Raw genomic sequence first — 14,899 nt, forward strand, 5'->3', positions numbered from 1 at the left:
ATCTTCTCCCCACTCACCCACACCGCCCCTCTACGGCTCTCCCGCCGGCCCGCACCGCACCGCCCCTCTCCAGCCTGGCCACCCAGCATCTTCTCCCCGCTCACCCACACCGCCCCTCTACGGCTCTCCCGCCGGCCCGCACCGCACCGCCCCTCTCCAGCCTGGCCACCCAGCATCTTCTCCCCGCTCACCCACACCGCCCCTCTACGGCTCTCCCGCCGGCCCGCACCGCAACCCACCTTCCTCTCAGCTCCTCTCCGGCACAGCAGCCCGAAATGATTTTTTGTGAAAATCGAATTTACGATTTTCACAAAAAATCAAATCGATTTCAACGTTCTGGACGATTAATCGAATTCGATTAATCGCCCAGCCCTATACATAATACACATAAATCACAGCCTGTCACTACCTACAGTACATACATATACAGCCTCAGTCACTACCTACAGTACATGTATATACATAATACACACACAGCCTCAGTCACTACCTAGAGTACATGTATATACATAATACACACACAGCCTCAGTCACTACCTACAGTACATGTATATACATAATACACACACACAGCCTCAGTCACTACCTACAGTACATGTATATACATAATACACACAGCCTCAGTCACTACCTACAGTACATGTATATACATAATACACACACAGCTTCAGTCACTACCTACAGTACATACATATACAGCCTCAGTCAGTACCTACAGTACATGTATATACATAATACACATAAACCACAGCCTCAGTCACTACCTACAGTACATGTATATACACACAGCCTCAGTCACTACCTACAGTACATGTATATACACACAGCCTCAGTCACTACCTACAGTACATGTTTATACACATACAGCCTCAGTCACTACCTACAGTACATGTATATACACATACAGCCTCAGTCACTACCTACAGTACATGTATATACACATAATACACACACAGCCTCAGTCACTACCTACAGTTCATGTATATACATAATACACATAAATCACAGCCTCAGTCACTACCTACAGTACATATATATATATACAGCCTCAGTCACTACCTACAGTACATACATATACAGCCTCAGTCACTACCTACAGTACATGTATATACATAATACACATAAATCACAGCCTCAGTCACTACCTACAGGACATACATATACAGCCTCAGTCACTACCTACAGTACATGCATATACATAATACACATAAACCACAACCTCAGTCACTACCTAGAGTACATGTATATAGATAATACACATAAATCATAGCCTCAGTCACTACCTACAGTACATACATATACACATACAGCCTCAGTCACTACCTACAGTACATGTATATCCATAATACACACACAGCCTCAGTCACTACCTACAGTACATGTATATACACACATAAATCACAGTCTCAGTCACTACCTACAGTACATGTATATACACATAATACACACATACAGCCTCATGTATATACACCGATGAATTGGAACATTTTATTAATCTGTAAAGAATCTGCTCACCAGAAGGAGCACCAGACTTTTCGGATGAAGCCTGCTCCATGTTGTCAGCCGGTGACCGTCCATCAATGGGATGCGGATTCACAGCAGCCTGACCAGATCCTGTGGACGGCTGGGACTCTGTACTGATATCTGTGGAGTGTGACACTGGGGGGTCTGACTGTAAATCCCCTGAAAAGGAATATAAGTATCAGATTACCATAAGGGGGAGATCATTCACTTCAACCAAAAGCCCTAAATATACAGTACTTACATATAAAAGAGTCCATCAACTCCAACCTACAGAAACCTACTGTGCTGATCCAGAGGAGGCAAAACCCCTATGAGGCCGATGACAATTGCCGCATCACAGGGAGACATATTCCTTCCCGACTTCACTATGGCGGAATAATCCCGGGATCAGCGTCCTATCACATGTAACCTAGTGCCCATAACCTGTGATATACTTATAGAGAAGCATCCAGGCCTCCCCTGTACTTATTTAATGACTCACCCATGACAGCATCATGTGGCAGAGAGCTCAATAGTCTCCCTGCTCTTACAGTAAGGAATACAGAGTCCCATGGTCTCCCTGCTCTTACAGTAAAGAATATAGAGTGCTCTATAGTGTCACTGCTCTTAAAGTAAAGAATATAGAGTGCTCTATAGTGTCACTGCTCTTACAGTAAAGAATATAGAGTGCTCTATAGTGTCACTGCTCTTACAGTAAAGAATATAGAGTGCTCTATAGTGTCACTGCTCTTACAGTAAAGAATATAGAGTGCTCTATAGTGTCACTGCTCTTACAGTAAAGAATATAGAGGTCCATAGTGTCACTGCTCTTACAGTAAAGAATATAGAGTGCTCTATAGTGTCACTGCTCTTACAGTAAAGAATATAGAGTGCTCTATAGTGTCACTGCTCTTACAGTAAAGTATAGTGCTCTATAGTGTCACTGCTCTTACAGTAAAGAATATAGAGTGCTCTATAGTGTCACTGCTCTTACAGTAAAGAATATAGAGTGCTCTATAGTGTCACTGCTCTTACAGTAAACAATATAGAGTGCTCTATAGTGTCACTGCTCTTATAGTAAAGAATATAGAGTGCTCTATAGTGTAATTGCTCTTACAGTAAAGAATATATAATAATTCCAGTCTCACTGCTCTTACAGTAAACAATATAAAGCGCTCCATAGTCTCACTGCTCTTACAGTAAAGAATAAAGAGTTCAATAGTCCAATACAACACAAATTACACGTATCACACATCCTACACAGATCACACACATCACACTTATTACACATCACGCATACTACACATCACTCATACTACACATATTACACATACAGTAGTCCCTCAACAGTGGTACCTTGGTTCAAGAGTAACTTAGATTCAGGGTGCCTTCACACGTACCGTATCGCCGCGTTATCATCGCTGCGTTTTTTACATGCGCGCTTTTGTCAGGGTCGGTATTTATTATTGATCATAGATTATAGATTATAATTATAGAGAAACATTTCAATTTGTTATGAGTCTTAATAGTTAATTCAGATATGTTTCAGCTCCAGACAGCCAGCTTATGCTAAAACTGCAAGACCGGACCTCCAGAACTTCCTCTTTCTGGATGACTAAAGGAGAATCTTGACAGCTTGCCAATTGCTAGGCAGACAAGCATGAACTTGCTATATACATATCAATGCAATAATATAACCGTTTGTTGCGTACTGTTTATCCAATCATGTTATATCAAATATATACATGTGACTATGTAACCACTCCTGTATTCCGCGATTATAAAATGACACAGTTTTTAATAAAGAGGAAGTTGTGTGCACACATGTGTGTCCTGTCTCCATGGGTTCTGTATTGTAGCTTCTAATACGGCTATGTGGGCACGGGCTAGTTCATTAGAACAGAGACAGTTAATTGATGCAAGGTGACTAAAAGTAGACTCATCACCTTGACATTTTGATTTTCACATGATTTTCATGTGAAAATCAAAACTCTCATGTAAAATTGGCACCAAAAACGCAGCGATACAGTACGTGTGAAGCTACCCTAAGAGCGTTTTGCAAGAGCTCACAGTTTTTCAAAATAGTGACTTGGTGTAAGAGCTCCCTGTACTGGGTGGGAGGGGGAGTGGGGGAGGGGCATGGTCTGCATAGCGGGGTCTACAGCCCAGTACTCTGACCCAGGAAGTCTCCCTCACCCTCCATCATAGCAGATCCACTTCAGGCTGGGGCTTACATCTAGGGACAAGACTGTGCAGGTAATCTCTCCATAGCTGTAACCCCCAGACAGAGAGCGCTGCATGTATGTGCCCACATCTGTCCTGCTCATTCCTTCCTGCTCCCTGCAGTCTCTGTCCGCCCTTGTCCGCACTAGGTCCTATATGTTTTTCTGTTTGAGAAAATAAAGCCATGAAGATTATTCCGGTGAGTGCACTCCATTATTCCTTCTATTTACGCTGATACTACTCTGTCCGCCCTTGTGTTTCCCATCCTCTCCATTATGGGGATCTGCAGCTCCATCCTGTATCTACATGTTGCTGTTGCTGTGTTATCAGGGTTATACAGTTACTATACATTATATACCACATGCTGCTATACTGTACAGTCACTTATATATCACATATCCAGCTGCTGTGTTATCAGGGTTATACAGTTACTATACATTATATACCACATTCTGCTATACTGTACAGTAACTTATATATCACATATCCAGCTGCTGTGTTATCAGGGTTATACAGTTACTATACATTATACACCACATGCTGCTATACTGCACAGTAACTTATATATCACATATCCAGCTGCTGTGTTATCAGGGTTATACAGTTACTATACATTATATACCACATGCCGATTCCTATACTGTACAGTAACTTATAATATCACAGATTCTGCTGCTGTGTTATCAGGGTTATACAGTTACTATACATTATATACCACATTCTACTATACTGTACAGTAACTTATATATCACATATCCAGCTGCTGCTGTGTTATCAGGGTTATACAGTTACTATACATTATATACCACATGCTGCTATACTGTACAGTAACTTATATATCACATATCCAGCTGCTGTGTTATCAGGGTTATACAGTTACTATACATTATACACCACATGCTGCTATACTGTACAGTAACTTATATATCACATATCCAGCTGCTGTGTTATCAGGGTTATACAGTTACTATACATTATACACCACATGCTGCTATACTGTACAGTAACTTATATATCACATATCCAGCTGCTGTGTTATCAGGGTTATACAGTTACTATACATTATATACCACATGCTGCTATACTGTACAGTAACTTATATATCACATATCCAGCTGCTGCTGTGTTATCAGGGTTATACAGTTACTATACATTATACACCACATGCTGCTATACTGTACAGTAACTTATATATCACATATCCAGCTGCTGTGTTATCAGGGTTATACAGTTACTATACATTATACACCACATGCTGCCATACTGTACAGTAACTTATATATCTCATATCCAGCTGCTGTGTTATCAGGGTTATACAGTTACTATACATTATACACCACATGCTGTTATACTGCACAGTAACTTATATATCACATATCCAGCTGCTGCTGTGTTATCAGGGTTATACAGTTACTATACATTATATACCACATGCTGATTGCTATACTATACAGTAACTTATAATCTCACATATCCAGCTGCTGTGTTATCAGGGTTATACAGTTACTATACATTATATACCACATGCTGCTATACTGTACAGTAACTTATATATCACATATCCAGCTGCTGTGTTATCAGGGTTATACAGTTACTATACATTATACACCACATGCTGATTGCTATACTGTACAGTAACTTATATATCACATATCCAGCTGCTGTGTTATCAGGGTTATACAGTTACTATACATTATACACCACATGCTGATTGCTATACTGTACAGTAACTTATATATCACATATCCAGCTGCTGTGTTATCAGGGTTATACAGTTACTATACATTATATACCACATGCTGCTATACTGTACAGTAACTTATATATCACATATCCAGCTGCTGTGTTATCAGGGTTATACAGTTACTATACATTATATACCCCATGCTGCTATACTGTACAGTAACTTATATATCACATATCCAGCTGCTGTGTTATCAGGGTTATACAGTTACTATACATTATACACCACATGCTGATTGCTATACTGTACAGTAACTTATATATCACATATCCAGCTGCTGTGTTATCAGGGTTATACAGTTACTATACATTATACACCACATGCTGATTGCTATACTGTACAGTAACTTATATATCACATATCCAGCTGCTGCTGTGTTATCAGGGTTATACAGTTACTATACATTATATACCACATGCTGATTGCTATACTGTACAGTAACTTATATATCACATATCCAGCTGCTGTGTTATCAGGGTTATACAGTTACTATACATTATATACCACATGCTGCTATACTGTACAGTAACTTATATATCACATATCCAGCTGCTGTGTTATCAGGGTTATACAGTTACTATACATTATATACCACATGCTGATTGCTATACTGTACAGTAACTTATAATATCACAGATTCTGCTGCTTCTCATTGTTTCATCTCTCCTACATGTTATTCAGAATAATAATCAGTATATTTGGGGGGTGGAACCAATTGTCTGCAGATGAGTGATTCCTTATTGCTTTGGTGTAAGAGTGGATTACAAGCGCCATCCTGGAATGGATTATACTCCTAATCCAAGGCACCGCTGTAACTGGTTACAGGACGACCATTGCATTGTGAGACCAAAACTCTGGAAAACTTGTAATTAGTTCTGAACCTCCAAAATGAGTAAATAATGAAAATTTAAAGGAAAATATGCAGCTAACTAATATGGATACAGCAATTCCTTACACACAGCAGTCAGCATGTTCAGGGTCATGTACAGATCACACAGGGTCCCAGATATATAACATGAAGCCGCCCTCACCTGGTGCCCAAAGGAGCAACTCATCCTGCTGCAGGTAAAGACGTAGTATCACACTATACTGTAGAGTAGATACTAGACACACAGCAGTACAGGACATGTAGTATCACACTACGTGGGGCCAGTACTGAGGTGGGTGGGGCCAGTACTGAGGTGGGTGGAGCCAGTACTGAGGTGGGTGGGGCCAGTGCTGCTAACACATGTAATGTACTGAACTGGCTTACTATAGATATGGTCCAAGATAAATTAAACAAACTCAATGTAACCAAAGCTCCAGGGCCTGATGGATTACACCCCAGAGTTCTTAGGGAACTCAGTTCTGTAATTTCTCTACCCTTGTATGTAATATTCCGTGATTCTTTGCTTACTGGTATTGTGCCGAGGGACTGGCGTAAGGCAAATGTAGTGCCGATCTTCAAAAAGGGCTCTAGGACTTCCCCAGGTAACTACAGACCTGTAAGCCTAACGTCCATTGTGGGGAAACTATTTGAGGGGCTTATAAGGGACTACATCCAGGAATATATAGGAGACTACATCCAGGAATGTATAGGAGACTACATCCAGGAATGTATAGGAGACTACATCCAGGAATATATAGGAGACTACATCCAGGAATATATAGGAGACTACATCCAGGAATATATAGGAGACTACATCCAGGAATATATAGGAGACTACATCCAGGAATATATAGGAGACTACATCCAGGAATATATAGGAGACTACATCCAGGAATATATAGGAGACTACATCCAGGAATATATAGGAGACTACATCCAGGAATATATAGGAGACTACATCCAGGAATATATAGGAGACTACATCCAGGAATATATAGGAGACTACATCCAGGAATATATAGGAGACTACATCCAGGAATATATAGGAGACTACATCCAGGAATATATAGGAGACTACATCCAGGAATATATAGGGGTAATAGTATATAAGAGACTACATCCAGGAATATATAGGGGTAATAGTACATAAGGGACTACATCCAGGAATATATAGGGGTAATAGTATATAAGGGACTACATCCAGGAATATATAGGAGGTAATAGTATATAAGGAACTACATCCAGGAATATATAGGAGGGTAATAGTATATAAGGGACTACATCCAGGAATATATAGGGGGTAATAGTATATAAGGAACTACATCCAGGAATATATAGGGGTAATAGTATATAAGGGACTACATCCAGGAATATGTAGGGGTAATAGTATATAAGGGACTACATCCAGGAATATATAGGAGGTAATAGTATATAAGGAACTACATCCAGGAATATATAGGAGGGTAATAGTATATAAGGGACTACATCCAGGAATATGTAGGGGTAATAGTATATAAGGGACTACATCCAGGAATATATAGGGGTAATAGTATATAAGGGACTACATCCAGGAATATATAGGGGGTAATAGTATATAAGGGACTACATCCAGGAATATATAGGGGTAATAGTATATAAGTGATAACCAGCAGGGTTTTACTAAGGACAGAAGCTGTCAAACCAACCTGATATGTTTCTATGAAGAGGTGAATAGAAGCCTGGATGGGGGGGGCGGCTGTGGATATAGTGTACCTGGATGGGGGGCGGCTGTGGATATCGTGTACCTGGATGGGGGGGCGGCTGTGGATATCGTGTACCTGGATGGGGGGGGCGGCTGTGGATATCGTGTACCTGGATGGGGGGCGACTGTGGATATAGTGTACCTGGATGGCGGTGCGGCTGTGGATATCGTGTACCTGGATGGGGGGGCGGCTGTGGATATCGTGTACCTGGATGGGGGGCGGCTGTGGATATCATGTACCTGGATGGGGGGGGCGGCTGTGGATATCGTGTACCTGGATGGGGGGGGGGGCGGCTGTGGATATCGTGTACCTGGATGGCGGTGCGGCTGTGGATATCGTGTACCTGGATGGGGGGGCGGCTGTGGATATCGTGTACCTGGATGGGTGGCGGCTGTGGATATCATGTACCTGGATGGGGGGGGCGGCTGTGGATATCGTGTACCTGGATGGGGGGGGGGGGGCGGCTGTGGATATCGTGTACCTGGATGGGGGGGGGGGCTGTGGATATCGTGTACCTGGATAGGGGGGCGGCTGTGGATATCGTGTACCTGGATGGGGGGGCGGCTGTGGATATCGTGTACCTGGATAGGGGGGCGGCTGTGGATATCGTGTACCTGAATGGGGGGGGCGGCTGTGGATATCGTGTACCTGGATGGCGGTGCGGCTGTGAACATCGTGTACCTGGATTTTGCAGAAGCGTGTGACACAGTTCCTCATGGACGTCTGATGGGTAAGGTAAAGTCTATCGGTCTCGAAAATTTAATGTGTAACTGGATTGAAAACTGGCTTAATTATGGTCCCCAGAGAGTGGTGATCAATGATTCCTACTCCGAATGGCCCCGGTAATAAGTGGTGTACCCCAAGGGTCAGTACTGGGCCCTCTTCTGTTTAACTTGTTTATTAATGATATTGAGAATGGAATTAACAGCAATGTTTCTATCTTTGCAGATGACACCAAGCTTTGTAGTACAGTACAGTCTATGGAGGATGTGCAGATGTTACAGGCTTTGTAGTACAGTACAGTCTATGGAGGATGTGCAGATGTTACAGGATGTGTAGTACAGTACAGTCTATGGAGGATGTGCAGATGTTACAGGCTTTGTAGTACAGTACAGTCTATGGAAGATGTGCAGATGTTACAGGCTTTGTAGTACAGTACAGTCTATGGAGGATGTGCAGATGTTACAGGCTTTGTAGTACAGTACAGTCTATGGAGGATGTGCAGATGTTACAGGCTTTGTAGTACAGTACAGTCTATGGAGGATGTGCAGATGTTACAGGCTTTGTAGTACAGTCTATGGAGGATGTGCAGATGTTACAGGCTGTGTAGTACAGTACAGTCTATGGAGGATGTGCAGATGTTACAGGCTTTGTAGTACAGTACAGTCTATGGAGGATGTGCAGATGTTACAGGCTGTGTAGTACAGTACAGTCTATGGAGGATGTGCAGATGTTACAGGCTTTGTAGTACAGTCTATGGAGGATGTGCAGATGTTACAGGCTGTGTAGTACAGTACAGTCTATGGAAGATGTGCAGATGTTACAGGCTGTGTAGTATAGTACAGTCTATGGAGGATGTGCAGATGTTACAGGGTTTGTAGTACAGTACAGTCTATGGAGGATGTGCAGATGTTACAAGCTGTGTAGTACAGTCTATGGAGGATGTGCAGATGTTACAGGCTGTGTAGTACAGTACAGTCTATGGAGGATGTGCAGATGTTACAGGCTGTGTAGTACAGTACAGTCTATGGAGGATGTGCAGATGTTACAAGCTTTGTAGTACAGTACAGTCTATGGAGGATGTGCAGATGTTACAGGATGTGTAGTACAGTACAGTCTATGGAGGATGTGCAGATGTTACAGGCTTTGTAGTACAGTACAGTCTATGGAAGATGTGCAGATGTTACAGGCTTTGTAGTACAGTACAGTCTATGGAGGATGTGCAGATGTTACAGGCTTTGTAGTACAGTACAGTCTATGGAGGATGTGCAGATGTTACAGGCTTTGTAGTACAGTACAGTCTATGGAGGATGTGCAGATGTTACAGGCTTTGTAGTACAGTACAGTCTATGGAGGATGTGCAGATGTTACAGGCTTTGTAGTACAGTACAGTCTATGGAGGATGTGCAGATGTTACAGGCTGTGTAGTACAGTACAGTCTATGGAGGATGTGCAGATGTTACAGGCTTTGTAGTACAGTCTATGGAGGATGTGCAGATGTTACAGGCTGTGTAGTACAGTACAGTCTATGGAAGATGTGCAGATGTTACAGGCTGTGTAGTACAGTACAGTCTATGGAGGATGTGCAGATGTTACAGGCTGTGTAGTACAGTACAGTCTATGGAAGATGTGCAGATGTTACAGGCTGTGTAGTACAGTACAGTCTATGGAAGATGTGCAGATGTTACAGGCGGTGTAGTACAGTACAGTCTATGGAGAATGTGCAGATGTTACAGGCTTTGTACTACAGTACAGTCTATGGAGGATGTGCAGATGTTACAGGCTTTGTAGTACAGTACAGTCTATGGAGGATGTGCAGATGTTACAGGCTTTGTAGTACAGTCTATGGAGGATGTGCAGATGTTACAGGCTGTGTAGTACAGTACAGTCTATGGAAGATGTGCAGATGTTACAGGCTGTGTAGTACAGTACAGTCTATGGAGGATGTGCAGATGTTACAGGCTGTGTAGTACAGTACAGTCTATGGAAGATGTGCAAATGTTACAGGCTGTGTAGTACAGTACAGTCTATGGAGGATGTGCAGATGTTACAGGCTGTGTAGTACAGTAGAGTCTATGGAAGATGTGCAGATGTTACAGGCGGTGTAGTACAGTACAGTCTATGGAGAATGTGCAGATGTTACAGGCTTTGTAGTACAGTACAGTCTATGGAGGATGTGCAGATGTTACAGGCTTTGTAGTACAGTACAGTCTATGGAGGATGTGCAGATGTTACAGGCTTTGTAGTACAGTACAGTCTATGGAGGATGTGCAGATGTTACAGGCTTTGTAGTACAGTACAGTCTATGGAGGATGTGCAAATGTTACAGGATGTGTAGTACAGTACAGTCTATGGAGGATATGCAGATGTTACAGGATGTGTAGTACAGTACAGTCTATGGAGGATGTGCAGATGTTACAGGCTGTGTAGTACAGTACAGTCTATGGAGGATGTGCAGATGTTACAGGCTTTGTAGTACAGTACAGTCTATGGAGGATGTGCAGATGTTACAGGCTTTGTAGTAAAGTACAGTCTATGGAGGATGTGCAGATGTTACAGGCTTTGTAGTACAGTACAGTCTATGGAGGATGTGCAGATGTTACAGGCTTTGTAGTAAAGTACAGTCTATGGATGATGTGCAGATGTTACAGGATGTGTAGTACAGTACAGTCTATGGAGGATGTGCAGATGTTACAGGCTTTGTAGTAAAGTACAGTCTATGGAGGATGTGCAGATGTTACAGGCTTTGTAGTACAGTACAGTCTATGGAGGATGTGCAGATGTTACAGGCTTTGTAGTACAGTACAGTCTATGGAGGATGTGCAGATGTTACAGGCTTTGTAGTACAGTACAGTCTATGGAGGATGTGGTAGATGTTACAGGCTTTGTAGTAAAGTACAGTCTATGGAGGATGTGCAGATGTTACAGGCTTGTAGTACAGTACAGTCTATGGAGGATGTGCAGATGTTACAGGCTTTGTAGTACAGTACAGTCTATGGAGGATGTGCAGATGTTACAGGCTTTGTAGTACAGTACAGTCTATGGAGGATGTGCAGATGTTACAGGCTTTGTAGTACAGTACAGGCTATGGAGAATGTGCAGATGTTACAGGCTTTGTAGTACAGTACAGGCTATGGAGAATGTGCAGATGTTACAGGCTGTGTAGTACAGTACAGTCTATGGGGGATGTGCAGATGTTACAAGCTGTGTAGTACAGTACAGTCTATGGAGGATGTGCAGATGTTACAAGCTGTGTAGTACAGTACAGTCTATGGAGGATGTGCAGATGTTACAGGATGTGTAGTACAGTACAGTCTATGGAGGATGTGCAGATGTTACAGGCTTTGTAGTACAGTACAGTCTATGGAGGATGTGCAGATGTTACAGGCTTTGTAGTATAGTACAGACTATGGAGGATGTGCAGATGTTACAGGCTGTGTAGTACAGTACAGTCTATGGAGGATGTGCAGATGTTACAGGATGTGTAGTACAGTACAGTCTATGGAGGATATGCAGATGTTACAGGATGTGTAGTACAGTACAGTCTATGGAGGATGTGCAGATGTTACAGGCTGTGTAGTACAGTACAGTCTATGGAAGATGTGCAGATGTTACAGGCTGTGTAGTACATTATAGTCTATGGAGGATGTGCAGATGTTACAGGCTTTGTAGTACAGTACAGTCTATGGAGGATGTGCAGATGTTACAGGCTTTGTAGTACAGTCTATGGAGGATGTGCAGATGTTACAGGCTTTGTAGTACAGTACAGGCTATGGAGAATGTGCAGATGTTACAGGCTTTGTAGTACAGTACAGTCTATGGAGGATGTGCAGATGTTACAGGCTTTGTAGTACAGTACAGTCTATGGAGGATGTGCAGATGTTACAGGCTTTGTAGTAAAGTACAGTCTATGGAGGATGTGCAGATGTTACAGGCTTTGTAGTACAGTACAGTCTATGGAGGATGTGCAGATGTTACAGGCTTTGTAGTACAGTACAGTCTATGGAGGATGTGCAGATGTTACAGGCTTTGTAGTACAGTACAGTCTATGGAGGATGTGCAGATGTTACAGGATGTGTAGTACAGTACAGTCTATGGAGGATGTGCAGATGTTACAGGCTGTGTAGTACAGTACAGTCTATGGAGGATGTGCAGATGTTACAGGCTTTGTAGAAAAGTACAGTCTATGGATGATGTGCAGATGTTACAGGATGTGTAGTACAGTACAGTCTATGGAGGATGTGCAGATGTTACAGGCTTTGTAGTACAGTCTATGGGGGATGTGCAGATGTTACAGGCTGTGTAGTACACTACAGTCTATGGGGGATGTGCAGATGTTACAGGCTTTGTAGTACAGTACAGTCTATGGAGGATGTGCAGATGTTACAGGCTTTGTAGTACAGTACAGTCTATGGAGGATGTGCAGATGTTACAGGATGTGTAGTACAGTACAGTCTATGGAGGATGTGCAGATGTTACAGGATGTGTAGTACAGTACAGTCTATGGAGGATAGGCAGATGTTACAGGCTGTGTAGTACAGTACAGTCTATGGAGGATGTGCAGATGTTACAGGCTTTGTAGTACAGTACAGGCTATGGAGGATGTGCAGATGTTACAGGCTTTGTAGTACAGTACAGTCTATGGAGGATGTGCAGATGTTACAGGCTTTGTAGTATAGTACAGTCTATGGAGGATGTGCAGATGTTACAGGCTTTGTAGTACAGTACAGTCTATGGAGGATGTGCAGATGTTACAGGCTTTGTAGTACAGTACAGTCTATGGAGGATGTGCATATGTTACAGGCTTTGTAGTACAGTACAGTCTATGGAGGATGTGCAGATGTTACAGGATGACTTAGACACACTGAGTGTTTGGGCGTCCACTTGGCAAATGAGGTTCAATGTGGATAAATGTAAAGTTATGCACCTGGGTACTAATAACCCACATGCATCATATGTCCTGGGGGGAGTAATAACCTGCAGCATCCTATGTCCTGGGGGGAGTAATAACCTGCAGCATCCTATGTCCTGGGGGGGAGTAATAACCTGCAGCATCCTATGTCCTGGGTGGAGTAATAACCTGCAGCATCCTATGTCCTGGGTGGAGTAATAACCTGCAGCATCATATGTCCTGGGGGGAGTAATAACCTGCAGCACCCTATGGCCTGGGGGGAGTAATAACCTGCAGCATCCTATGTCCTGGGTGGAGTAATAACCTGCAGCATCATATGTCCTGGGGGGAGTAATAACTTGCAGCATCCTATGTCCTGGGGTGGTTACACTGGTGCAGTCGCTGATGGAGAAGGATCTGGTTGTACTTGTAGATAATAGACTACAGAACAGCACAATGTCAGTCAGCTGCTTGTAAGGCCAGCAGGATATTGTCATGTATATACCAGGCCTGGACTCTGGGGACAGGGATATAATATTACCGCTTTATAAAGCTTTGGTGCGGCCTCATCTGGAGTCGCCGTCCAGTTTTGGAACCCGATTCATAAAAAGGACGTTCTAGAGCTGGAGAGGGAACAAAGACGTCCACTAAACTAATAAGGGGAATAGAGCATCTTAGTTATGAGGAGAGATTAAAAGAATTACATTTGTTTAGTCTGGAGAAGAGACGGATAAGGGGAGATGATTAATGTATTTACATATATAACGGGGGCCCCTACAGGAAATTTGGGGAAAAGATGTTCCAGGTTAAACCCCCGCAAAGGACAAGGGGGCGCTGCCTCCGCCTGGAGAGACAAGGGGGCGCTGCCTCCACCCAGAGAGACAAGGGGGCGCTGCCTCCACCCAGAGAGACAAGGGGGCGCTGCCTCCACCCAGAGAGACAAGAGGGCACTGCCTCCACCCAGAGAGACAAGAGGGCACTGCCTCCACCCAGAGAGACAAGGGGGCGCTGCCTCCGCCCGGAGAGACAAGGGGGCGCTGCCTCCGCCTGGAGAGACAAGGGGGCGCTGCCTCCGCCCGGAGAGACAAGGGGGCACTGCCTCCACCCGGAGAGACAAGGGGGCCCTGCCTCCACCCGGAGAGACAAGGGGGCGCTGCCTCCACCCGGAGAGACAAGGGGGCGCTGCCTCCACCCGGAGAGACAAGGGG

General features: G+C 43.4%; 1 protein-coding gene across 3 annotated transcripts in view; it reads right to left on the bottom strand.

The window, feature by feature from the left end:
* Positions 1-14,899, bottom strand: part of DCAF6 (DDB1 and CUL4 associated factor 6) — a 413,552-nt gene that overhangs the window by 198,019 nt on the left and 200,634 nt on the right. For all 3 annotated transcript variants that reach the window (XM_069944434.1, XM_069944435.1, XM_069944436.1), the window contains exon 11: positions 1,516-1,683. In XM_069944434.1, coding sequence (XP_069800535.1) covers positions 1,516-1,683 — 168 coding nt within the window. The remainder of the gene's footprint in view (positions 1-1,515; positions 1,684-14,899) is intronic.

Source organism: Dendropsophus ebraccatus, chromosome 11 (assembly GCF_027789765.1).
Source record: "Dendropsophus ebraccatus isolate aDenEbr1 chromosome 11, aDenEbr1.pat, whole genome shotgun sequence".
Classification (NCBI taxonomy): Eukaryota; Metazoa; Chordata; class Amphibia; order Anura; family Hylidae; genus Dendropsophus; species Dendropsophus ebraccatus.